General features: G+C 37.2%; 1 protein-coding gene and 1 long non-coding RNA gene across 4 annotated transcripts in view; one reads left to right on the forward strand and one right to left on the reverse strand.

Moving 5' to 3' along the window:
• Positions 1–567: 567 nt before the first annotated feature.
• Positions 568–26,460, forward strand: part of Scn9a (sodium voltage-gated channel alpha subunit 9) — an 82,168-nt gene continuing 56,275 nt past the window's right edge. For 2 of the 3 annotated variants that reach the window (XM_028769288.1, XM_028769290.1), the window contains exons 1-10: positions 568–825; positions 3,483–3,601; positions 3,904–3,993; positions 4,507–4,635; positions 5,946–6,037; positions 7,031–7,243; positions 17,732–17,795; positions 18,932–19,073; positions 20,800–21,006; positions 24,217–24,504. In XM_028769288.1, the coding sequence (XP_028625121.1) occupies positions 568–825; positions 3,483–3,601; positions 3,904–3,993; positions 4,507–4,635; positions 5,946–6,037; positions 7,031–7,243; positions 17,732–17,795; positions 18,932–19,073; positions 20,800–21,006; positions 24,217–24,504 (1,602 nt within the window). Of the gene's footprint in view, positions 826–3,482; positions 3,602–3,903; positions 3,994–4,506; positions 4,636–5,945; positions 6,038–6,150; positions 6,243–7,030; positions 7,244–17,731; positions 17,796–18,931; positions 19,074–20,799; positions 21,007–24,216; positions 24,505–26,460 lie in introns of all 3 variants that reach the window. The other variant, XM_028769289.1, reaches the window with a different exon arrangement.
• The window catches only part of LOC114622715, a 111,909-nt gene continuing 106,009 nt past the window's right edge, over positions 20,561–26,460 (reverse strand). The window contains exons 3-4 of the long non-coding RNA XR_003711660.1: positions 21,515–21,921; positions 20,561–20,938 (exon numbers count right to left, since the gene is read on the reverse strand). This is a non-coding gene — a long non-coding RNA (uncharacterized LOC114622715). The remainder of the gene's footprint in view (positions 20,939–21,514; positions 21,922–26,460) is intronic.

Raw genomic sequence — 26,460 nt, forward strand, 5'->3', positions numbered from 1 at the left:
TATGACTGCATTAGTTGTTTTCTTTTTACGGTAACAAGTACCCAACAAGAAGCAAGCTTAAGGAAAGGAGGGTATATTTTGGCTCACTGTTCAGGGGTACAGTCCACCATGTCAGTAAAGTCATGACAGCATGACCTTGAGGCCACTGGGCACACTGTGACCATACTCAGGAAGCACAGGATGTTTAACACATGAGTCTATAGGGTCTTCTTTTTATGCTGTCCTGGGTCCCAGGCCATGAAATGGTACTCCCTACATTCAAGGAAAGTATTCCCAATTCAGTCCATTTATTCTAGATACTCACTCACTGTCATACACCTAGGCTAACCCAATGTAGATAACCCATCGTAGTTGAATCTAGGGTATTTTCTCATAGGGAGCTGTAGGTCACATTGGTAATCAGTAACAATCACAGCCACTGAGTCTACCCCAAGACTGGATATTTCTGTCATTAGTTTTAAAATTGTCTTCTCTAGAAGCCATGAAGCTACATTTTCCTTTCTTTGTTTTCAAGCAGGCCTCTTAGGTAAGAAGCCAAAGAGGAAATAAAACCTACAGGATGAAAAGATGGCGATGCTGCCTCCTCCAGGACCTCAGAGCTTCGTTCACTTCACAAAACAGTCCCTTGCCCTCATTGAGCAACGCATTTCTGAAGAAAAGGCCAAGGGACACAAAGATGAAAAGAAAGATGATGAGGAAGAAGGTCCCAAGCCCAGTAGTGACTTGGAAGCTGGTAAGCAGCTGCCCTTCATCTATGGAGACATTCCCCCAGGAATGGTGTCAGAGCCCCTGGAGGACCTGGACCCATACTATGCAGACAAAAAAGTAAGTAACTGAGGCTTCAGTGGCACAGTTCCCTTAATTTCATTCCATACCAAAGATACTTGACAATTAATGACCTCATGCCATGAGCATTATATTAAATACATATTAAGATGCTGGGAATATGTACTTTTTTTAGTATTTCATTAAAACCCATAGTGGTATTGGTATGCTTATTTGAATTGACTAACTATTCAACATATTCAACAGAAAGTCTACCTTTTTAGGTATGGCATGGTGAATCCTTTCTGGTAGCTTCATAGTCACAGCTATGTTACACTTGTTTAATGTGTGGGGTGCTGTGTTGGTGAAGTCAGATATCATCATATCATGGTGGTAGTCATTTTCACTAGATCCACTGTGTGAAGCCTAGGGAACAAACTAAAGTTATCATTAGGCTTGGTAGAAAATGTCTCTACCTGCTGAGCACTCATGGCAGCTATTCATAGGAATACATAATTCCTGTGAGTGTGGATTTTACATTTCCTTTGAAGTTTTAATGCAAATGAATAAGCTGACTTAAATTATTATTCCTTGGTAGCCTGTTTGTTTTCTAATGAGAGGCAGAAAGGGAGTGAATCTGATGAGAAGGGAAGTGGGAGGGAATTGGAAGGTATAGAAAGCAGGGCAAATGTAACCATGATATATTATGTAAGGGGAAAAATATATTTTCAATAAAAGAAACAATATTTTAAAACACAAAAGTCATGATTTTTATTTTTTTAATTTCAAATGTAATCAATTTGATCTTGCTAAGACTATATAATAGTGCAGTAGGTTTTGTGTTAGTTTTGATCCCCTTTCTTTGCCTTTTATGACACAATTCCTCACTATGTGTTTGTAGAAAGCCCAGTTTGTTGAGCTAATGAAAAATCAGATTTCCCACATAATTAAAAACACAGACTCATGAAATTATTCCCCACCTCCAACTTGGTGAAAAAAATGTATTATACTAAGCTTGTTTATACTTATACAAAATGTAAACAAGACAAGAGAAGAAGAACTCCCATTAGATAACACAAGCATCTTGCCTTCGGTGTGCAGGAGAAAAGAATGTGATTAAGACTTAGTGTTTCTGAGTTCCTAGTCTTTGATTGTTTGAATATTTCCTTTATTGTTCAAGTAAATACAAAGATCAGGAGAAATGTCATTCACCTTGCAGTGGCTGAAAAAAATCAGTTTCGAGACATTTTTAATTTTATTCTTTAATTAACTTTTAAAAATGAATTTGCCCTGTGAACTCCAAGTTTTTTCTCAATAAATGAAGAATTGAGCTATATACAAGTATATGTTATTTTTTACTTTTCAGTGACGGTTGGCAAATACTGTTTTTTATTTTTAACCAGTTGAGTTATAAAGCTGAGATTTGACATGAGTGACTAGAAGGATGCTCTCAGGCTGGGGATTTAGCTGTAGTCAAAGTGCCTGCACTGCAAGGAAAAGGACATGAGCCTCAACCCAGAGCCCACAATAGAGAGAAAAATGGACATAATGGCATTTGGTTATAATTGCAGCCCTGGGAAGTGAGAGGTAGATGTGTTTCCTGGAGCTCACTAGCCAGCCAGCCTGGCAGAACCTGAGAGTTACAGACCAATGAGAGGCACTATCTCATAAAATCTAGGTCAATTACACCTGAGAAATGACAGTTGAAATTATCTTCTGGCCTTCCACGTGCACATGCACACTCTTGCATGGACATCAGAATCCATTAGTCAACTGCATGAAAGTGCACACATACACACACACACACACACACACACACACACACACACACACACACACCAAGGAAAGAAAGAATACTTTCAACTCTGTCATGACTTAAGTTTATAGGGAAAAAATTAAGGACAATTCTCAGCGTGTTTTTAACTCTCAAAGTTTTGTGGTAAAAACCAGAGATAGATGGTTTCTACACATTGTTAAAATTTATATAATAAAAAAAGAAAATGTATACTTAAAATCTACATTGAAAGTGACTATAATCATTGAAGAAAGCCCATAATGTTTGGGAAGCTCCCTCAACCTGTCTATCTCACTCTTTCTGGGCTGAACGTAGCTGAGGAGAGCAAAGAGGGCTGTCCAAAACATCATCACAAACACATTTACATCATGAAACTTTTTGGGGCAACTTTGAGATTGTTCTGCATGAACTTTGTAGATCACAATGTGCTCTCTCAATGTATAAAGAGTGGACATGTCTACAACTACTATATACTTGTATGCAGCTCAGTTCTTTACTTATTGAAAATAAATAGCCTTGGAGTTCATTGGCCAGTGACTGACAGCTGATTCCACATAAGGGAAATGCTTGTAAAGCCACATAGCAGCATTTCTTCAGCCTTGTACTATCATAGAGAGGTATAAACTGTTCACAGCAATGTGCTAGATTAAAGTATTGGGGATTCATGTGGAGGTTTGATGCCCCCAGAATAGGGGGATGCTGGAGCAGTGGGGTGGGAGAGGATGGGTAGGTGGGAGAGTACCCTCATAAGGACAAAGGGGAAGGTGGCGAGGGCAGATGTGGGATGGGGGGAATTGTGAAGGGGTAACCAGGGGAAATGGAATATCATTTGAGATGTAAGTGAATAGATTAATTAATAATTAATTAATTTTTAAAAGGTGTTGGGAGTTCAGCGTCATCCTGTCTCTTTTTCCTCCTGCAGACATTTATAGTATTGAACAAAGGGAAAGCAATCTTCCGTTTCAACGCCACCCCTGCTTTGTACATGCTGTCACCCTTCAGTCCTCTAAGAAGAATATCTATTAAGATCTTAGTGCACTCATATCCTTTCCAAAGCCTACCTTAAGCAATAATCAAAATGTTGGGTTTTCTCCTGTATTCAGACCTAGACATAGGCTCTTCTGCATCTTGAAGGATCTTTATAGATTTCAATATAAACTAGTCTCATAAGAGAATGAGAAGAGGGTCTTATTAGAATTTTAAGGTATGATAATTTTATTCAAAGAGCCAGCAGAGTAACTACTCATCTGTTTTGATTATTTTCTTAAGAAAGTTGTTTGCATTTCAACCAATGTCATCATCAGTTCTTTTGTGGTGTCCCATATTCCTTGACTGGAAGCTACCTTTTTCAGTATGCTAATCATGTGCACAATTCTGACGAACTGCATATTCATGACCATGAGCAACCCTCCAGAATGGACCAAAAATGTAGAGTAAGTGCTCATTAGTATATGTAAATCTGGGGTTAAATGGTAATTTTTAAACATTCGTTTTCCTTCCAAAAGTTTAGAAGTTGAGACTATAAAACAGTATTTTATCCGCTCCTGCGTGCAATTTTCTTTTTCAGTTCTCTCTCTCCTCCTTGTTAACTCACTGGGTGTGAATCATAAGATGCTACAGTGTTTCTGAAAGAGTGATCTTATCATCTCCCCTTTCCTGTTCATAAATATAATATGTATCTCATGTTAGTGGCTATGTTGTTCTTAAAACCCCTGTTGGGATTCTCTGGATGGATCTAATACCTATGTGTAGCTGATAAGGACATTCTAAGAGCTCCTGAAAATCATCCCTTGTGCAGTGTACTTTATGAGGTAGAATGATCCATACACCAACAGCAACCTCCAAGAGATACCTTCCTGTGATTAATCAGTGATAATAAACTGTAAAGATTGTAATGAGACTTTACTCATTTCACATCAAATATTTCAATGTATTCTCTCCTCCAGGTACACTTTTACTGGGATATATACTTTTGAATCACTCATAAAAATCCTTGCAAGAGGCTTTTGCGTGGGCGAATTCACCTTTCTCCGTGACCCTTGGAACTGGCTGGACTTTGTTGTCATTGTTTTTGCGTAAGTACTCTCAATATCTTTGGCCTGGAAAATTTTTGAATATCTCAGAAAAATATTCCAGTAAAATCAACTTTGGGGGGCTGATTTTTCTTACATACAATGGCTATATTTAAAGATAGAGTTGTAATAAAGCTACCTATTCACAGTCATATTATTTTCCGAAAATGTTTTCTGAAAGTGTTTCAAAAATTTTTCACTCAAAACAAGTTTAACATAAGGATTATCTTTCTTCCTGATCAGCACATGAGTGAACATGTGTTATACATGTATATGTACAGTGTTGATTGGATACACATTTTTCTTAAGATTTTATTTTAAAACTAAAAGTATGTCAGAAGCACTCACCGTGCTCCCTAATGACTCTAATTCTAAGCACAGTGTCTGGGTTCATGAGCTAGTAAGTATATTAAAATAAAAAGTCAAATATTCTTAACTAGCTGTTACCATACATTGTTCCTACCATGTATTGTACAGCTACTGTATGTGCACCACAGTTGACTTGCTGTATAATTTGAAGTAATCCTTATCTTTTTGACAATGTACTAGTCATAAACCTTTTAAGTATCAACCCTAAATAATTTCCTCCATTATCTTGAATTATAAGCGTATCTGAGACATACAGAAAATTCAGAAGGGTCCAAGATTTCTAGTCTCAGTTTCCCTCATTCCTCCCCAACTCCATACTCATCAGGTTCCCTCCAACAGAGATACCTTAGCTCTGTTTTCTTATGTATGTAAGCAAATGGCAGTATGGACACTCTTCTCATGCCTCCCCATTCTATTGTTATTCATATATCATAAAGCTCATCTCTTTGGAGAATCCAACTCAGTGCTTTCTAGGATATTTATAAATTTTACAGGCATCAATACTGTCTAAATTGAGAATATTTTCCTCACTCCAAGAAGAAGCCCTCCAATGATCAGTTGGCACCTCCACTCCCTCCACACACAGACTCTTTTAAAACACTATATTGCTTTTTCTCTATGGAAACCTACTATGCTAGACATTTTATCTGAGTGGAATTTGCTGTTTGACTTCTTTTACTTAGTATACTGCTTTAAATATTTTATACAGGGTTAAAACTCTACATTATTATACTAAGCATTTATTTATTTGATTATTTAAGTCTATGAATAACATAAAAATACAATATTTGTCTTTTTATCAAATGACTCAAATCATATGCATTAGGTTAAATTAGGAAACAAAAAGACTTGCCAAACTACATATAGAAAATACTTTGACTAACAGCACGGTAAGTATTATACACTCTGCCTAGATTCTGAATAACTCTGATTTAATCCTACAGGTATTTAACAGAATTTGTAAACCTAGGCAATGTTTCAGCTCTTCGAACTTTCAGAGTCTTGAGAGCTTTGAAAACTATTTCTGTAATCCCAGGTAAGAAGTGATTGGTGTGGAGCTTTAGGCCGCTCAACTCCAGCTGTTTGGGAGCTTTTCTTTGTCTGTGTGTGTGTTGTCACTGTGTCTGTGTATAAACTCCCCTATTACAGATATGTGACAGAGTTTGTGGACCTGGGCAATGTCTCAGCGTTGAGAACGTTCAGAGTTCTCCGAGCATTGAAAACAATATCAGTCATTCCAGGTGAGAGTGGAATTAAACACAAGGGCTGGCTTTGACCTTTTGGAGAAAAGAATTTTCTTCCATAATTTGAACAGAATTGCATTCCTTCTTTTTCTATTTCAATTCGTATTTAAAAAGTCAGCCATTGAGTTTAATCAGCTGCATGGGTCTTGGAGAAGGAAGATGAGCACTTGGCTCACATCTCTACTTGAAATTTTTCTTCCTGCCAAAGGATTGGTTTTCTACTTTTTCAGGAAGGAAAATTTCAACTAATCAGAACATCATATAATTAATAAAATAGGAACTATCTGCATGTAGGCTCTGCATGACGTTGTTTTATGGCTTTCTGTTTCTTACTTCAACAGTTTAACAAGCTGTTTATTACTTGAAAATTGGTTCAGTATATGTCATCACTATGGACTTTGATCCATGTGCTTCAATTAGTTTCTTACCTTTTTAGTTCCACTATGTAGATGTAGTTTGTTTGAGCAACATTTACTGAATGAGCAGTTACAAAACAATTATATTTGTAAGTGAGCATGGGTATGTTCCAGCATCAACCTCACTTAAAAATTGAACCTGATAATTCCTTGTAAATATTTTACTAGTTTTAATCACTTGTTGTAGTTCATAGAAACAAGTTGTGCAGATCCACATTTTGGGACCTGGAGACTTCTCTGGGTTCAGTTATTTAAGGTCATTGACTTGACATAATGCATGCATTCCTAGTTAGGCTTGTGTTTTGACTTGTTTCCCATTGAGAGCCTTTATGTCATTCTGAATACCTCTTTTTTCCCCTACATTTTAAGGACTAAAGACCATCGTGGGGGCCCTGATCCAGTCAGTGAAGAAGCTCTCTGACGTCATGATCCTCACTGTGTTTTGTCTCAGTGTCTTTGCACTAATTGGGCTACAGCTTTTTATGGGCAACTTGAAGCATAAATGTTTCAGGAAGGAATATGAAGACAATGAAACAATGAAAAGCATCTTGAATACTGTTGACAGTGTAGAAGAACTGAAAAGTAAGAATGCACCTGTGTTTACTATCTGCTAGAAATAAGACATAAGTACGACTCTCTTCTAACAATTCATATGTGCTTGAATTTTAATTATTTTGAAACTATTCAAATATACAACAGAAACTTCTCAGTGTGTGATATTTTTCTATCATGGTATAAGTGATTTTATAAGTCTTCCTTTTCCTAGATCTCTAGTGATTCAGTCTGTAGGAACCTGGGTTAGTTCCATAACAACAAATTTCTATAAGATAAAGATTCAAGTTGCTAGGGACCAATAATGATTCATGTTAATTATTGCATTTAAGTATATGATATGGATTTTGTTCTATAGTTTTGTTTATGAAAAAACACTAAGATTGCTTATACAATGTGATATACAATGTAATTCTATTTTGTATTTACAACTTAAAACTATGACATACTATAGCTAAATTAATGGTAACAATGATAAAATAATCACTATTAAGATATTTGCTTATTGATAATATTTATGTAGGTTTTGATAAGACAAAACAACTTAGTTTTATCAATGCTGTTCTTATACATAATGGTAAATTTGATAGGCTTCATAACTTTTTCTGATAGTATTCTTATTTCTGATTGATGGTGTCTGGAAAAGAATGATTCAGTGGAATATTCCCATTAGTACAAAAATATGATCTGCACATAACCTCAGAAGCCTTCTGGATACACAAGCATATGCTAGCCATCTCACATAACACACACACTGCGTGCTCTCGAAATAGTTCCCCCTTAGACTGTTTTTCACCAGCCCTATTAATGAACAAGAAAAATGAAGTTAAGGTTGTTTAAATCTTGACACCTGAACAGTGTCTGAGTGATATTATCTAATGAACTTAGGAAATAGGACTCTAATATGATCTAAGGGTCAGGCAGAAAACAAGAAACCTTACCAGCTTATATCCTTTTGTCCAAAAGAAATGGAATTTCCTTAAACAGTAGGAAATTTTTATTTTTCTAATTGGTTTTAAATACTCAGTGGTGAAGTAAAAGCAAACCAAGTCTAGTTGAGATAACAAAAAGTGTAAGTAAAAAAAGGACCAATGGGGCTGATAGGAAGAAAACTGTAAGTTTCACAGTAAAATACTTAATATGTATTTCATTACTATCGCAGTTTGGTTATAAATCAACATATTTTCTTCCTGTTATCATGCTGAAATCTTCCACTTTCTAGTTTTTTAATCCATATCTTCAGTTTTCAATTTCTACAATGAAATAGTTACTTTTATTTGCCAGATGTAATTGTCATCTCAAAGGCTTACTGCTGAATAAGCTCACACTTATTAGCTCTTTCTGAATTCTTACTGGTTGGATCAACTCAGCTGTTCTAGCTTAAACTCCTCTCCAAGCTGACTGATTGATTGAATCTGGCCTCTCTCAGCTTCTTACTTGGCCTTAAACAAACTCTGGCAATCTGTTCTAATCTTCATGCCCCTTATCATTCTCTGGCCCATTCTGTCTTCATCTGTACCTTTCTCTGTATAACTCTCCCGATAAAAGACTGACTCTCTCTCTCTCTCTCTCTCTTTCTCTCTCTCTCTCTCTCTCTCTCTCTCTCTCTCTCTCTCTCTCTCTCTCTCCCCAACCCCACTCCACTCTGCTCTCTCTTTTCATGATTGTTTGTGTTTAATAACCCACTAAGTCTAGTTAGTACTAAACATGTATAAACTGAGTTTTTATTTTTTAATGAATATTTTGTTTATTTACATTTCAAATGTTATCCCCTTTCCCAGTTTCCCCTAAGGAAACACCTTATTGCATATCCCCTGCAATTGTTTATGAGGGTGCTCTCCTACCCACCCACCCACCCACTCCCACCAACTTGCCCTGGCATTCCCCTATACTGGGTATCAAGCCTTCATAGGACCAAGGGTCTCTTCTCCCATTGATGGCTGACAAGGCCATCGTCTGCTACATATGTAGCTGGAGCCATGGATCCCTCCATGTGTCTTCTTTGGTTGGTGGTTTAGTCCCTGGGAGCTCTGGGAGGGGAGAGGTCTGGTTGGTTGATATTGTTGTTCTTCCTATGGGGTTGCAAATCTTTTCAGCTCCTTCAGTTCTTTCTCTAACTCCTCCATAGGGGACACCATACTGAGTCCAATGGTTGGCTGCAAGCATCCACATCTGTATTTGTCAGGCTCTGGCAAAGCATCTCAGGAGACAGCTATATCATGCTCCTGTCAGTATGCACTTCTTGGCATCCACAATAGTGTCTGGGTTTGGTGACTGTATATAGGATGGATCCCTAGAAGGGGCAGTCTCTGGATGGCCGTTCCTTCAGTCTCTGCTTTATACTTTGTTTCCTTATTTGCTTCCATATTTTGTTCCTCCTTCTAAGAAGGACCAAAGAACCCACATGTTGGTCTTCCTTCTTCTTGAGCTTCATTTGTTCTGTGAATTGTATCTTGGGTATTCTGAACTTTTGGGCTAATATCCACTTATCAGTGAGTACATACCATGTGTGTTCTTTTGTGATTGTTTACCTCATTCAGGATGATATTGTCTAGTTCCATCCATTTGCCTCAGGATTTCATGAAGTTGTTGCTTTAATAGCTGAGTAGTACTCCATTGTGTAATTGTACCATATTTTCTGTATCTATTCCTATTAAAGGCCATCTGGGTTCTTTCCAGCTTCTGGCTATTATAAATAAGGATGCTATGAACATGGTGGAGCATGTGTCCTTGTTATATGTTGGAGCATCTTTTGGGTATATGCCCAGGAGTGGTAGAGCTGGGTCCTCAGGTAATACTATGTGCAATATTCTGAGGAACTGCCAGACTGATTTGCAGAGTGGTTGTATCAGCTTGCAATCCCACCAACAATGGAGAACTGTTCCTCTTTCTGCACATCCTCACCAGCATCTGCTATCACCTGAGTTTTTGATCTTAGCCATTCTGATGTGAGATGGAATCTCATGGTTGTTTTGATTTGCATTTCCCTGAGGACTAAGGATATTGAATATTTCTTTAGGTGCTTCTAATCCAGTAGATAGTTCTCAGTTGAGAATTCTTTATTTACCTCTTCACCCCATTTTTAATAGGGTTACTTGATTTTCTGGAGTCTAACTCCTTGAACTATTTCTATATATCGGATATTATCCCTCTATCAGATGTAGGATTGGTAAAGATCTTTTCCCAATCTGTTGGTTGCCACTTTGTCCTATTGACAGTGTCCTTTGCCTTACAGAAGCTTTGCAATTTTATGAGGTCCCATTTGTCAATTGTTGATCTTAGAAGATAAGTCACTGGTGTTCTGTTCAGGAAATTTTTGCCCATGTGTTTGAGGCTCTTCCCCACTTTCTCTTCTATTAGTTTCATTGTATCCATTTGATCCACTTGTATTTGAGCTTTGTACAAGGAGATAAGAATGGAACAATTTGCATTCCTCTGCATGCTGACTGACAGTTAAATATTCACCATTTGTTGAAAATGCTGTATTTTATCCACTGGATGGTTTTAGCTCCTTTTTCAAAGTTCAAGTGACCATGGGTGTGTGGGTTCATTTCTGGGTCTTCAGTTCTATTCCATTGATCTTCCTGGCTGTCTATGTACCAATACCATACAGGTTTGTTTGTTTTGTTTTTTTTCGTTTTTGTTTGTTTGTTTTATCACTATTGTTCTGTACTACTGCTTGAGGTTAGGGATGGTGATTCCCCCAAAAGTTCTTTTATTGTTGATAATGGTTTTTGCTATTCTGCATTTTTTGTTATCTCAAATGAATTTGAGAATTGCTCTTTCTAACTCTATGAAGAATTGAGTTGGAATTTTGATGAGGATGACATTGAATCTATAGATTGCTTTCGGCAAGATGGCTATTTTTACTATATTAATCCTGCCAATCCATGACCATGGGAGAACTTTCTATCTTCTAAGATCTTCTTAATTTCTTTCTTCAGAGACTTGAGGTTTCACTTGCTTGGTTAGAGTCACACCAAGTTATTTTATATTATTTGTGACTATTGTGAAGGGTGTCATTACCCTAATTTCTTTCTCAGCCCATTTATCCTTTGAGTAAATGAAGGCTACTGATTTGTTTGAGTTAATTTTATATCAGCCACTTAGCTGAAGTTGTTTATTAGGTTTAGGAGTTTTCTGGTGGAATTTTTATGGTCACTTACATATATGACCATGTCATCTGCAAATAGTGATATTTTGACTTCTTCCTTTCCAATTTGTATTCCCTTGACCTGCTTTTGTTGTCTAATTGCTCTGGCTAGGACTTCCAGTACTATATTGAATAGATATGGAGAGAGTGGTCAGCCTTGTCTAGTCCCTGATTTTAATGGGATTGCTTCAAGTTTCCCTCCATTTAGTTTGATGTTGGCTACTGGTTTGCTATATATTTCTTTTACTATGTTTAAGTATGGGCCTTAAATTCCTGACCTTTCCAAGAGTTAGCTTTACAATGAACGGGTGTTGAATTTTGTCAAATGCTTTCTGAGCATTTGATGAGATGTTCATGTGGTTTTTTTCTTTGAGTTTATTTGTATAGTGGATTACGTTGATGGATTTCTGCATATTGAACCACCCCTGCATTCCTGGGAAGAAGCCTACTTGATCATGATGGATGACTGTTTTGATGTGTTATTGGATTCAGTTTGTGAGAATTTTATTGAGCAATTTTGCACTGATATTCATAAGGGAAATTGGTCTGAAGTTCTCTTTCTTTGTTAGGTCTTTGGGTGTTTAGGTATAAGCGTAATTGTTGGTTCATAGAATGAATTGGATAGTGTTCTCTATGTTGCTATTTTGTGGAATTATTTGAAGAGTATTAATATTATGTCTTCTTTGAAGGTCTGGTAGAATTCTGCACTAAACCCATCTTGTTGTGGAATTTTGGGGGGAGGGGAGGGTTTGGGAAACTTTTAATGACTGCTTCTATTTCTTTAGGGGTTATGGGACTATTTTGATGTTTATCTGATTCTGATTTAACTTTGGTACCTGGTATCTGTCTAGAAATAGCCCATTTCATCCAGATTTTCCAGTTTTGTTGAGTATAATCTTTTGTAGTAGAATCAGAATTTTTTTATTTCCCTGATTTCCGTTGTCTCCCATTTCATTTCTGATTTTGTTAATTTGAATACGGTCTCTGTGTCCTCTGGTTAGTCTGGCTAAGGGTTTATCTATCTTGTTGATTTTCTCAATGGTTTCGTTGATTCTTTGTATAGTTCTTTTTGTTTCTAATTGATTGATTTCAGCCCTGAGTTTGATTATTTCCTACTGGCTACTCCTCTTTTGTGTATTTGCTTCTTTTTGTTCTAGAGATTTCAGGTGGGCTGTCAAGCTGCTAGTGTATGCTCTCTAGTTTCTTTTTGGAGGCACTTAGAGCTATGAGTTTTCCTCTTAGCACTGATTTCACTGTACCCATAAATTTTGGTATGATGTGCCTTTATTTTCATTATATTAAAGATTAATGTATATTTTTATAAATACTTTAAAAATCAGCTAGATACCAAAATATAATACATTAAACTCTAAGCAACAACCTCCTTTACTATTCTCTTTCTCCCAAGAAACAACATAGTTGGCACTCACAAATGCATATCAGAACAGCTGGGTGTAGTGGCCAAGCCTATAATCATACATTTAGGAGATAGTAGCAGAATGATTGCTACAAGTTTAAGGCCATCCTGGACCACTCACCTAACAGACAAAAAAACTCAAACATGCTGTCACATGACCAGCACCGCAGCACTTTGGAGATACAGACAGGAAGATCAAGACTTTAAGATCATCTTCAGCAATACAGAGTTGTAGGCTAGCTTGAGCTATGAATGACCCTGACTCAAAAACCCAAACCAATCAGACCCTTAAAGGCCAAACAAATATAATAATAATATCTAAACCTAAAAAATAAAAAAATACATTTACTAAACAGAAAATACACCATAGGTTCAACTTAGGGATTGGATGAACAAGTACATTTTACATGTTAATTCGATAAAGAAGTTCATTTATTTGAAATGTAATTGTCCACTATCTGTGAGAATTTCTCTTCTAAAATTCAGTCATTTTGGCAGCAAGTTTGGAAAATGAGTATCATTGTATGTATAGGTTAGAATTCTGCTAGGTTACTTTGATAAAAAGAAAGATGAATGGAAGTTGGACTATTACCAAGGGAAGATTTAAGGTGAATGAAGAAAGGCGTGAACACAAGTATAGTTGCTAGATCATGAGAACAGATACAACAAGTGGGTTGGCATTCCTGAGGAGATGACTAGCAGAGAAACCTACACAGGAGTCCTGAACACAATAATCTTCTAATGCTTTCTTGATCCTACAGCAAAGCTGTATCAGGAGAATTTTCAAGAGTTGTCAAATATGCAAATTCACTGAATAAAAATAGAATTCATCGACCCCCTTATCTTCACTCACTATGTATGTTGATGTTCATCAGGCATCCTTACTGCTACATATGAACACAAACTCCATAGAGTTCTGAGCTATGTTTCTATTAATTCCTGAGCATTATAATCACAAGTTTGTGTTGAGCTAAAGTACGATGATCTTATGTCTAAGAACTGAGGCATTTAAAGGAGTCTTTTGGATAACCCATAGCCCTTGGCTTCACTGCTACCAGGGATTTTCCTCTCCACCTTTACAGCTCTTTCCTGGTGCATCTGTATCTCATGGATCACAGAGCATCATGTGTGATGCTTTCCCAGCATGATCCCTTGCTTAATTTTCTCAAGATTGGATCACACCCCCTGGCTTGAGAAATATACACTATGTCACCTAAGGCGCAAGTCGTGTGCAGTGGCTTCAGCTATCTTTCCGAGCAAGAACAATTAGAACCAACTGCAGAATTATGTCTTTCTATCCAGCACAACTGGTTCTGAAATTAACAGAATGTTCGTTTTAAATTGATTAATTTATATTAATTTGATATATTTGTTATATTCATTTTTGTAATTTTCTACTGTTTCCTTATGTGTACTTTAGTGGAAATTTTCACGAATTATCTCCCCACCATTCATAATATAAAGAGGCATATTCCATTTATTTTACTACAGAAATAATTAGCTTATAAAATCCCTTTTCAAAATGTAGGTGTCCCTGTCTTTTGCTGTTGTTACTCTTATCGTTTTTCTACGTTCACAGAGTTCTACAATCATCAATTAATTAATTAATTAATTTTAAAAAATGTCAACTTTCCCAAAATGAATCCCTTGCTCATCAGTATTCATTCCTTAATCTAAACATCATTTTCTAATTCCATGAACTTACCTGCCCCATATATTTAGCATGAAGGGGAAAAGTCAAGATATGAAAGAACGGACAGTCAACCACAATAACTTATTTTCTTCAAACAAACTCCACAGGCCACAATTCTGCCATCTTTCTACAGTTAGTTTAATGGATTATATCAGCCATTAGGTCAGAACCTCATTATCTAATTGTTTTTAGAAACACTTTACAACACACAAAGAAATGTATTTTAGTCTCGTAAGCATCCTTGCTCACATGGTACTGTTGTGAACATGAAGTGTTTATGTGTACATGTGGTTTCTTTTCTAGTCTAGACAAAAATCTCATGCATTCCAGACTAGCACTAAATTCACTATAAAGGTGACTTTTGAACCTTTGATCTCCCTGCTGCTGCCTCCCAAATACTGATTATAGATATGTCCTATCATACTCAGTTTATACAGTGTTGGGTATCACACTTAGGGCTTCATATGAGCCATATTCCACCATTTGGGTCCTGGATATATATTTTAAATTCCCAGTATGTAACAAGTAGTTAAGTTAATGAGTCATGGTTATATGAGTTAAGGAGTCACTTTCAGAATCATTTATTTTATACAATGATCACTTTCTCTTTCTAGCCCAGTTCTCCTTTTTTTTTTGGTGTTAAAATTATATTCTCTTGGGGCCAATTAGCCTACAAATTCAATGGCTATTTGTTTCGGAAAGATCATAAGGCACTCTGTAGAGTGAGATAGCTGCTTGCTGCAACTTTCATCATGCCTGATGAATTAAATGGAAGCCTGCTAGTGTGTGAATTCTGGGAGTCCTGGAGCCCCATCCTGCAGTACAGCTCATCAGTGACTGCTGACTAAGCAGGGTTAGTGGCTACTCTTTAGGTAGTGAAGTATCCTGTAGGTTTATGTGTGAAAAATGTCATCACAAGAGCCAGATGTAGCAGGCCATGTCTCTAATCTCCATATTTGGAGGCTAAGTTGGCAGGATGAGTGTTTGAGACAAGACTGAGTTACATACAAGGTTTTATATAACCCTGGGATACATGACACAAACTTTATATCAAAACTCCAAAGTAAATAAATAAACAAGTATAAAAAGGAAAGCAACGTGAATCATGCTATCACTATCCTCATGTTGTCAGATTCATCCTCACAGAAGCACAGGTTTTTCTTAAAAGCTATGTACTAAGTCTCACTAGGGTTTCCACTTCAAACTAAGATGTTTTCCTATTTTGCTTGCGTCCTATGAACTAAACATGAGCTGGTGTGTAAGCCAGTTGATTAATCTCCTTTAAAATTAAATGATACTTTAATAATAGTAGCGCTTGTCTTTGAATGACTAGTATAGGATGTATGACACATTGTTATTGCTCTTTCTGCAAAACCATACATGAATTATTCAAGAACTCCATAGGTGTTTCTAACCACAGTTCACTGATGCAACAACTAAAGCAGTTAGATGATTTATCTACATAGCAAAGAGAAGAGGCAATACCCAAATATAAGACTATGCAACTTCAAAATCTTAATTCCATTATTATTTTTAAAAGGTCTCATAATAATTACATTTATGTTGAATTGAGCCAAATGAGAATTTGAGGCCTTATTTAAAAGAATGGAATTATATTCATGAATGTAAATGTCATAGTGAACCATATTATTTTAAAAAAAATTAATACACACTAATAAAAACTGCTAGTACTTGGAAGTGATGATATAAGCTTCTTTAGACGTTTATGTAATTTGGAAAATTAAGTCATCTTCCAATCACAGCAGGAAGTCTTAGTACTGGATGATGAAGAGAACAGGAAATCCTTTACCATAAAAATGGACACAAAGGGCACCAGAGAAAGTGTAAGGAGAAAAATATGATTTGGTGTCATTTTTAAATTCTCAACATTTTGAATTTCCCAAGTCCTATAGATACTGATTGGTGGGTGAAAAACAATATAATTTTGTAAAATAAATTGCATTCATTTGCGGCAATGTTGCACAATTGATTTCTTATTTACTTTATTTTGCTTCAGATGGCATACTTTGGAACACATTTTTGAGCTCCTTCCTTCTCTGTCTTCTCTTTCTCCTCTCCTCTCTTTCTTTTCCTCCTCAGCTCTATCTTCTCTTTAGCAAATTTCCTGAAAACCTGAAGTCTTGAATACAAATTTTGTATAACCATCAAACACTGAATGTGCCCTTTCATAGCCCCATCTTAGTAATCAGTACTGTCTCGCCTCATCTTCTGTCTTAATACACACTTCACATGTCCCAATCAACAATTGCTACCCACCATCTTCTTTGTCCTTCTTCACATCTAAGTATTCTTAGACCTGTTACTATAGCCACATTTACACATTTCAAACCAGCAGTGATTGGCTTCCTTATCAATGCTGTTCCCCTAGAAAAACTTTTCCTGGACACAGCTCTTCTTTGTGTTCTAATATACTTCCACTGGCCGTTACAACTTTTTATTTCTTTCTAAAGTGGATGAGGAAATCAGTTTAAATGAGAAAAAAAATCAGTTTAGCTCAAGGTTTCAAAGTTTTGGTCCATGGTTACCTAGCTCTGTTGTTGCTGAGTTTGTGGTAAGGCAGAGAACATTATGACAATGAGTAGAGCCAAACGAACTGCTCATCTCATGGTGGCCAAGAGGCAGAAGAAGTCCGAGGTGGGGGTGGGGGTATGGACAAAGAACAAAGGACAAAATGAGCCCTTCACAGGAATATCGCCAGGGACTTACATTCTTTCTCCAAGTATGCCTGAGCCTAATAGTTCTCTGCTGTCTCTCAATCTCTCATTAAGATTGGCCCCATAAAGTATTAATCCACTCATGAGCTTAGAACCAGTTTGACTCAATCAGTAATTTTCCCAAAGGCACTAACTAACTCTGACTCTGTGCAATGAAGGAAAAGCCTTCAACACCAGAACTCCAGTGTAAACAATGAAGACTGAAACTATACGAAATCACCACATATATTTATTTACTTTGGAATTGTTTTCCTATATACACCAATCAAATAAAGGAACCTCCCCAAAGCTAGTGACTTTGTTTATCATTTTTACCTTCATAACCATTCACTGGCCCATAAAATATTTTAAGTAGATATTTTACAAATGAAACATGAGAATGCAAAAATGAATGAATGTTCATTAGCAGGCTTCAGGCCTAAATGTTTGTATGCATGTCTATATTCATTAACTCACTTGCTATATGACTCTTACAGCCGACATCTCATAATGCAGTATTGTTCAAATTCTTCCTAAACAGAATATTTTTATTACTTGGAGGGATCCAAGGATGCTCTTCTTTGCGGTTTCAGCACAGATTCAGGGTATGTAACATTTGCTCTGCTTTCAGTTTAAGTGTTGCAAACAAAAAATCTCATGCTGAAGAGCAAGTCTATATTAATTTTCACAAGTTTCATGGCATTGACTTTGCTCATTTTATCTAAGAACGAGAACACAGACTTTAAAATGTTTATAGTTGATGCGTACTCTGGAAAGCAAGGCTGACCATGAGCTAAGACTTCAATCATAACAAAATACTGGTCAGGGGAATCTTGAGATATAAAAAAATTTCTTCCTAAAAACTCATTCAAAGTTAGTTGGCGAGTTTAAGGGTTCTATTCTTGGAAAGGAGAGTAACAAAACAATCAATCTCTTGCCATCTCCATGTTCTCCATGGCTTAACATAGTAAGATAACGGAGTGTACTGCTCTGACCGCTCTGCACAGGATCCAGTAGACTAGATATTTGAGACCCTTCTGTTTATGCAAATGCCATTTTGCTGTTTCTCCATATGGCACCTTCAGTTTCCAGGGGAGCTTTGCTCCTGCTCTGTCTCCCATGAAGGCATCTCTTCATCAGGCTCTGAGAACTCTGCCAACCTCAGAGTGAACATTGCTCCTCCCCTAAGCCCACAGGACACAATGTTCATCTAAGGCAACTAAAAGCCTAAGTGGCAGTTTTAGGAAGTAAAATGTTTTAAAGCCACAAATTTTTATGAACATTCACAAATGTTCTATCATTGCTGTTCTTGGGACTAATCCATTCCAAGAATAGACTTCAGAGAAGCCATCTTGCCAGAGGCCTTCATATCAAACCCTATTGATTCGAGAAGATAAACATAATGTGACTTATACCGTCTACCATTTACTAAATGGTGCTATGGGCAGAGAGTGTGTAAATCATGTTTTTAAGTTCAAAATCAATCTTAAGTTTTTGAGGTAATTTATTTTGTTGTTTCCACTGGAAGAAAGTGTACCTTTGAGAATTTAAGTAATGTGGTGAAATACTCAATTAGTAAATAGTAGAATGGGATTTTTTGCCCTTTCTTTCTGATCCCAGATTACATACTCTTAGCTCTTACACAATACTGAGCCTCAGAAATGATCCTCACACTTCAACCTCTGATCCTTAGCTACATGCCAAAGATATTCTGACCTATAGTTTTCTTGTTCATCTGTAGGCAGTGTCCAGAAGGCTACACCTGTACAAAGATTGGCAGAAACCCAGATTACGGCTACACAAGCTTTGACACGTTCAGCTGGGCCTTCTTGGCATTGTTTCGGCTAATGACTCAAGACTACTGGGAGAACCTTTACCAACAGGTGAGCAGCAACAGAAACACGCATGTTTGGAGGCCATCAGTGTCTAGTGTACATGTCTCCTGTCTTATGAGTCATTGTAATTGCTGCTGCTTTCATTTTGTTTTTGCGTACAGCCTGGGACTCCCTGATGTGCATTACTAAAATTACAGACAATTTACATGGCTGATATGAGAACAGATAATTCTTAAGTCATCAATAATTTTCTGCTGTGTTCTGAGCAGCATTAATTTTTAGGTTTTTCATCTTCTTCCGTATATCCACTGGGTCTGACATAAAGAGCAGAGGACACTGCAGTTCTCTTGAGCTGCCTTGGCAGACTCAGCATTTTGTTCACATTCCCAGGCTGTCTGTACGAGAGTGACTCTCCTGGAATGGGCCCACTATGCTTTAGTGTTGAGCAATTATTTACAGTGAACTCTCAGATCCTCTCCAAACTTTCCATTCCCTTGTCAACTACTTCCTCTTTGACCCTTTAAACATTTCTCAGCTTATAATATCAACCTCCCATATTGTAACTGTCCTTTCACATGGCCATCTGCTCTAGCATAGTGCTGGCTCATTACAGGCTCTGTGTATTTATTCTAGAGTCTCAACACCCCATCCCCAAAGGAAGGTGGTTGAGATAGGTATTCTATTATTCCTTGTTACAGTAAATTTCTTTTCTCAGAGTTGCTACAGGCTTATTTTATACTTAATTCTGTGAATATTGTAAATGGCTATAAAATTATATTTAAAAAGACCCTCTAAAGTAACTAAAATAATTTGGGGGCAGAAATGAAATCTTAGACTATTATATTACTGACCTCACATGCTTTATCTTGCTTTATCTTCCAAGAACATATACAGTGCCACAGTCATGAATCACCATAGCAGTCCCCAGCTTAATAAAATGGAAAAGAAGGTCATTTTAACTCAAAATTAAAGACACATAAAAAAGACCACTGACATAATTGTACAAGGGAAGTCCAAAGATAGGCATAATTAAGTTGAGATATGGATAGCTAGGCTTTCTCACACATTGGTAGTAACCTTTGCAGAAAGTTAATGAAAATCAAAATGAATTTTTCATCAACTTAATAATTCCACTCTTAGGAGTTTATTCAGGAGAAAAACAAGAATTATAATGGAATGATAGAACAGGGGATCAAGTAACTAAACATTAAGGATTTCAGCAGTAGGTAAATTTTATTAATATCTCTGCACTATTTTGAATTAATCTAAAAATGCACTGCATGGCAGAAGATACACTGCATCTTAAACTTTTTAATGGTTATACCAGATTAAAAAAATAAATATCTGTGAGGTCAATAGATAAGTTTCTTCCATAGGTTATCTGTCTACATCAAAGACTGATATTATAATTCATGCATTAAAAAGGAAAGAATAGAATTTAACAATAAAAGGGACTTGTTTCAAAAAGTTAGAAGACAGTATGGGAAGAAAAGTTAGTGTTACTTCCGATAAAGTGGAAAACGAAGAATTGTTATATTATATTTCATTCTAATGAAAAATCAAACCTTAGTATAGATATAACATTGCTGTATCTTTTATACTAAAATGTTTAATACTGATTTTCTTCAAAGATAGCATGTTCATTTATCTGTCTATAACACAATTAAATGAAAAATATCTGGTTTACATGTTCATTATATACCAACCACAATAAAAAACCTTAGTGAAATTTTTGTATTACTAAAATAACCATTTCTCTTTTTTGATCCCATAGACTCTGCGTGCTGCTGGCAAAACCTACATGATTTTCTTTGTCGTGGTGATTTTTCTGGGCTCCTTTTATCTGATAAACTTGATCCTGGCTGTGGTAGCCATGGCGTACGAGGAACAGAACCAGGCCAACATCGAAGAAGCTAAACAGAAAGAGTTAGAATTTCAGCAGATGTTAGACCGACTCAAAAAAGAGCAGGAAGAAGCTGAGGTAGTATTCGTTATTACAAATATGAAGACACGGGGTGGAGACTAAGGTCTTTACTTGGAAATTCTCTTTCAGTAGTCTACACGTGTTCTCAGCTGAAAGGCCAAGAAGTACTTTTTGTTTTCGATATAAATAGCATCCTTTTGTTTCTAATATGCTTGAAGGAATGAGCTCTAAACTAAGCTTTGCACAATAACCTCTGTTTTCTAGCAGATGTTCTGAAATGTCTATTATATGCCTATCACCCAGAATGCTTCAGTGTGACTGTTGATAAGAATATAAAAATTGTGTATACATTTTCAGCTATAGTAGCTTTCTTAGGCAACTCCATACACAGTCTATTCTGATTGTCACCACCCTAACCCTCTCTTGCTTCCCTCCCACCCCATTACATGATAATCCCTCCCCTTTCTAGTCCCTTTCCCACAGCCCTGTCTTTTTCTTGCCTTTTTTTTCTAACCCACTGCATTTAACCAGGGCTATCTGTATCCATGGATTAACTACTACTCACTTTAGCCTGGTGCTGAAGACAATGTCTGCCCCTCGTACAGAATCCATCAGTAGCTCATAATTCAGCAGGATGTGGCTACAAAGGCTCTCCATATATATGAATGAATGCTGACAGACTCGGTCTTGCACAAGCCTACTGCTGGCCTCTGCTTCCATAATGTCATGATTGCATCGATTGTGTTGTTAGTACAGCACAGAATTTCATAGCTCCCATCCCTGTCTTCTAGGCTCTCACACTCTTCCTGTCACTACCACAGCTTTGTTCCTAGAACCTTGGAGAAGGATATGAATGTCCATCTGAGCTGAGCACCCAGCTGTCATTCTCAGTGTCTTCAGCAGCCAAGCATCTCTTCATTCACTACCTTTCACTGGCAAGAGCAGTTTCTCAGTAAAGACCGAAAGTAGCATCTGTTGATAGGAACAAACAAAACTCTTTAGGAAGCAGCTTGTCACTATGTCAATTTAGTTAGTTAGCATTAGTAAGCTCCCAGATAGGACTTAGGGCCTCCTTATTCACGGGTTTGTAAATTAGTTGATAGTACCAGACATAGATTCTGTCTTGTGACGTGACCGTCATAATCATAAGAAATTTTAACTGCAATGTCAAAGTTAGTCTACAAGGTAGAAAGAGTGTTCATTAACTTTTGTTAATGTTATAAAACAGCCATCTAGTGATTGAGACCACTTACTTATTAGTAAGACACAGGTGCCGGATAAACCTCTGCAAAGGCATTCTTCCAAAGAGGCTGGGAACACTTGTTCAGACACAGATAACCCAAAACAGAAAAAGCTTTAAAACATGTCAGGGTGTTTGAATAGTTAATCTCCTGAATAATTCTCAAATTAGCCCAGGGCAATAATCCGTGATGTGGAAAAGCACAGATACATAAATAAGTGTTGTTTAGTATTTAAATAATGTTAAAATTCAAAAATACAATTCATTTTCCTGAAAGTCTAAGAACTTACAATAGGATTATGGTATTTCTGTGTCTTAACACTTTATTCATCTATAAAATTTTGCATTTTGAGAAAATTCTGCCATGAGGAAAAAGCTGATAAAATAATAATGGGTGGAATGATAAGATGCACTCACAATTTAAATATTACACAAATATATAAATGATCTAGAGAATTATTTACCACAGACCCTTTCTTTTTTTATAATTTATTTATTCTCAAATCGTAATTCATTCACACAGGGGTTATAAACACAGAAAGGAAGGATGTGGGGAAGGGAATGACACTGGAGTGTGGGTGTTCAGGGGGAATACGGATATCTTCAGAACCGGGTATCAGCCACAGACCCTTTCTGATGGTATGATTGCAAGTACTTTTCTACTTTCTTTTTTACATTCTATTGGTTAGTTTTTTTCTAGTTTTCTTAAATAATTTTCTTTTAGTCTTGTAAAATTCATACACAGATACAATAAAATATGATTATACTCAACCCCCTCCCAATTCCATGTCCTTCTTTTGATAACCCTCTAAATATAATTAGTATGGCCCATACGTGCATAATTGTGGGGCATCCCTTGGACTACAGGAAAACTACCAGTGGCCACTCACTCAAAGAACCATGAATCTCCCTCCTCAGCTGCCATTAACTACCAGTAAGCTCCTCAGTAAGGGGTGGGACCCAGACAGAACCTCTGTCATCTCTGTCTGAAATTTGTTTGGTTTGCTCTTGTACAGATCTTGTGCCGGTAACCTCAGTTGCTGTGAGTTCTTGAGTACAATGGCCACATCCTGCTCAGAATCCAACATTTCATAGTTCTAATACCCATTCTCTGGCTCTGACATTATTTTACCTCCTTTTCCATGATGCTCCCTGAGCCTGGTTGTATGGGGAGGGGATTGAGAGATGTTCTGTTTAGGGTTGAGCACTTGTTTCTTATTCTTATTACTTAGACCAGTTGTGTGTATTGCATTAACTCTTTTCCCACTGAAAAAACATAAGCTTGTATGACCAAGGCTAAGGACAGCCCATGTCTGGGTGTAGAAACATAAATATTTAGAAGACATCTTAACACTGTGTCATTCAGCCTAATAACCAGGAACAACATAAACCCTATGGTAGAACGTAGTACTATTATTTTATTTTTAAAGAGCATTTTAAAGACATGATACAGGTTCCTTCTATATCAAGTATACTTCAGTTTTGAGATATCACCAAAATCCTAAGATAATCATTGACCTTTACTATTTTTCTTGACAGACTATTTCCTTAGTAACTTATTTTCGTTTTCAGATACACCACTCTCATTATGCTACTGGGTGCCTGTTTCTACTGGTTGCACTGAGTTGCTTATCTAATAAACAAATATATTATACAAATGTTTTATATTTTGTATTATATATTTATATTATAGAAAGATTTATGCAAATATATTATACAAACATACTGATACACAATTTATGGGAGTTTTATATCGAAAAGTACCTGTAAGTTTTTAACACATTTAATACTTCAATTTGTTTAAGTCTAAGGAAGTTTATAACACACAAACGTTGAGCTGCAAAGCTACTGATACGCTATTATGTGTGATAGGAAGATAATAGGCTTTGTATGCTTATTGGTCATAATGCAACAAAACATATGTCACTTCCTGTATGAGTAGCTGCATGCACAGGGTGGGTACCCTGCATCTTGCTTTTTCACAATTTGGAAATTACTTAAATGCTGGGATTGTCTTGGTCCAACAGGCGATCGCTGCAGCCGCTGCTGAGTACACGAGTGTAGGGCGGGGCAGAATGATGGGAATCTCTGAGAGCTCTTCAGAAAACTCCAGGCTGAGCTCAAAGAGTGCCAAGGAGAGAAGAAACCGAAGAAAGAAAAAGAACCAGAAAAAGATGTCCAGTGGCGAGGAAAAGGGTGACGATGAGAAGCTGTCGAAGTCAGGATCAGAGGAAAGCATCCGAAAGAAAAGCTTCCATCTCGGCGTGGAAGGGCATCACCGGTCCCGGGAAAAGAGGCTGTCCACCCCTAACCAGGTACTGCGAACCCACCAGGTGTGCTCCACAGCCGAAAGGTAGCAGCACAAGGTTTAACTCTAGGCTCAAGGCCCAGGAGAGAAAGGCGGCTGCACCACCATGTTTTACAAAAATCCCTTCTACTGGGCATTCATGGAAAGAAGAGAAAAGTATATGTTTTTCTTTCTTTCTTTTTTTTTTTCATAAAAAGCTTGTTATTTCAAAATTGCCATATCTTTTCTAGGAAACATTTTTTTATATAAAAGAAAACGTTCCTGAAAACTGTATGGATGTAGAAATTGTTTACTCCATAGATTAATTTTCATAATTGTATTCAGTCAATCATTTTATTATCTCATTCATGATAAGATCATGAGGAAAGGAGAAGAGAGGGAAGAAGAGAATAGAGGAGAGAAGGAAAGAAGAAAGGAAGGAAGGGAGGAAGGAAAAAGAAAGGGAGGGAGGGCATCTAATCTCTGACTGGTACATCTAACTTCTTCAATTCTGTAGACCAGCATGTACCAAAGCACCAGGCACCCTATTTGGAATTTGTTCAAGCCTTTGGCATCCTTCAGCCCATGCACAGAAACTGCTGATTGATTAGTGAATGAATTTCTCCCCTCTGGAATGTCTTTCTCCTTGTCTTGTTTTTCACATTGAATCCACATCCTGGTTCCCTGCAAGCCAGTGAGGTGAGCCATGGCTCCAGAGCCCCTAAACATGCACACATCACCCACTCCACCTCCACTGTTAACACAGAAGTATACATAAGGGTCACTCTGCTGAATCAACACGAAAGACCAAGGGTCACAGCTTATGCAGATCACCAATAGGCTGTGGCTCCCTTACCTCAGCTTCCTCTAACCTTCCAGGACTCCAATTCCCTAACTGGGATGCTCACTGTATCTGAAGAATTTTACTCTTTCCTTGCCTCTCACACACATTTTTCTTTTTCCCAAGACTGGCCTCAAACCCTCCATTATAACCAAGGATGACCTAGAACTTCTAATCTTCCTCCTTCTACCTCTCCAGTGCTGGGATTATAGGTATTGATCACCATGCTCGCTTTACGCAGTTTTGGGATTTGAACTTAAGACCATATGCAGAGTGGGCAAGCACACTGCCAACTTAGCTATATTCCCAACTTAGCAGTCCCTTCTCACTGATAATTTTCTTCATTAATTTTTCCGGTCACAGAAGCATTTTCTTCCTCTGTTTTTGCTCAAGCATCCTATCCCCCGTAATCCTGCAAACATTCCTTTGTGCTCTGCGTTCTTCCGACCTGATCTTCCATGCAATGTCAAGGATTAATTTTCATTGTCTTTGCCATAGATTGAAGTTTCCAGGCTCTGTTACTTAGGACTGCTGACTACCATATAAACACAGAAGTTAAAGACAAGAATCCATCTTTATCTGTAAACACTACAATCCAGAAGAAAAATGGATCTTGAATCCATATGATGCTAGCATAAAGACAAGAGGGAGTTCATGCTTGTTCTGTGGCAAAGCTCATGTCCTATTTATTTGCCTTTGTTCCCAGTGCCTGCCAATCACTTGTCCTTTATATAGAAAGCACTTACACGTATTGGATTTGGTACTTCTATATAATCTGCTCTGGATTTTCACTTACGGGAAGAGTTTATCCTGGATAGGAGTCCTGCAGAGGTGACAGTTTCCCCCTGTTCCCTTGAGAGCAACTCCCCACCCCATCCCCACATACACATGCAGAGCTGTAATAGTCCCTGTCTCTTAATTTCACTGGCTATTAGAGCCCTTAAGGCACATCCAACTGCCTGCAAGTCTATACACCGGTGAGTTCCCTAGACCTTACCATGGAAGGAAACAACTGGTCTCCAGACTCATGCCTTACCACAAGGCTCTCTGCCCAAAACTAAATACAACTTTAAAGTTTCAATTTCCAAGGTAACTTAGGAATTGATAGATGATAAAACTAAATGATGAGTTTTAGTATTAGGA

Source organism: Grammomys surdaster, unplaced genomic scaffold, assembly GCF_004785775.1.
Source record: "Grammomys surdaster isolate TR1022 unplaced genomic scaffold, NIH_TR_1.0 191, whole genome shotgun sequence".
Classification (NCBI taxonomy): Eukaryota; Metazoa; Chordata; class Mammalia; order Rodentia; family Muridae; genus Grammomys; species Grammomys surdaster.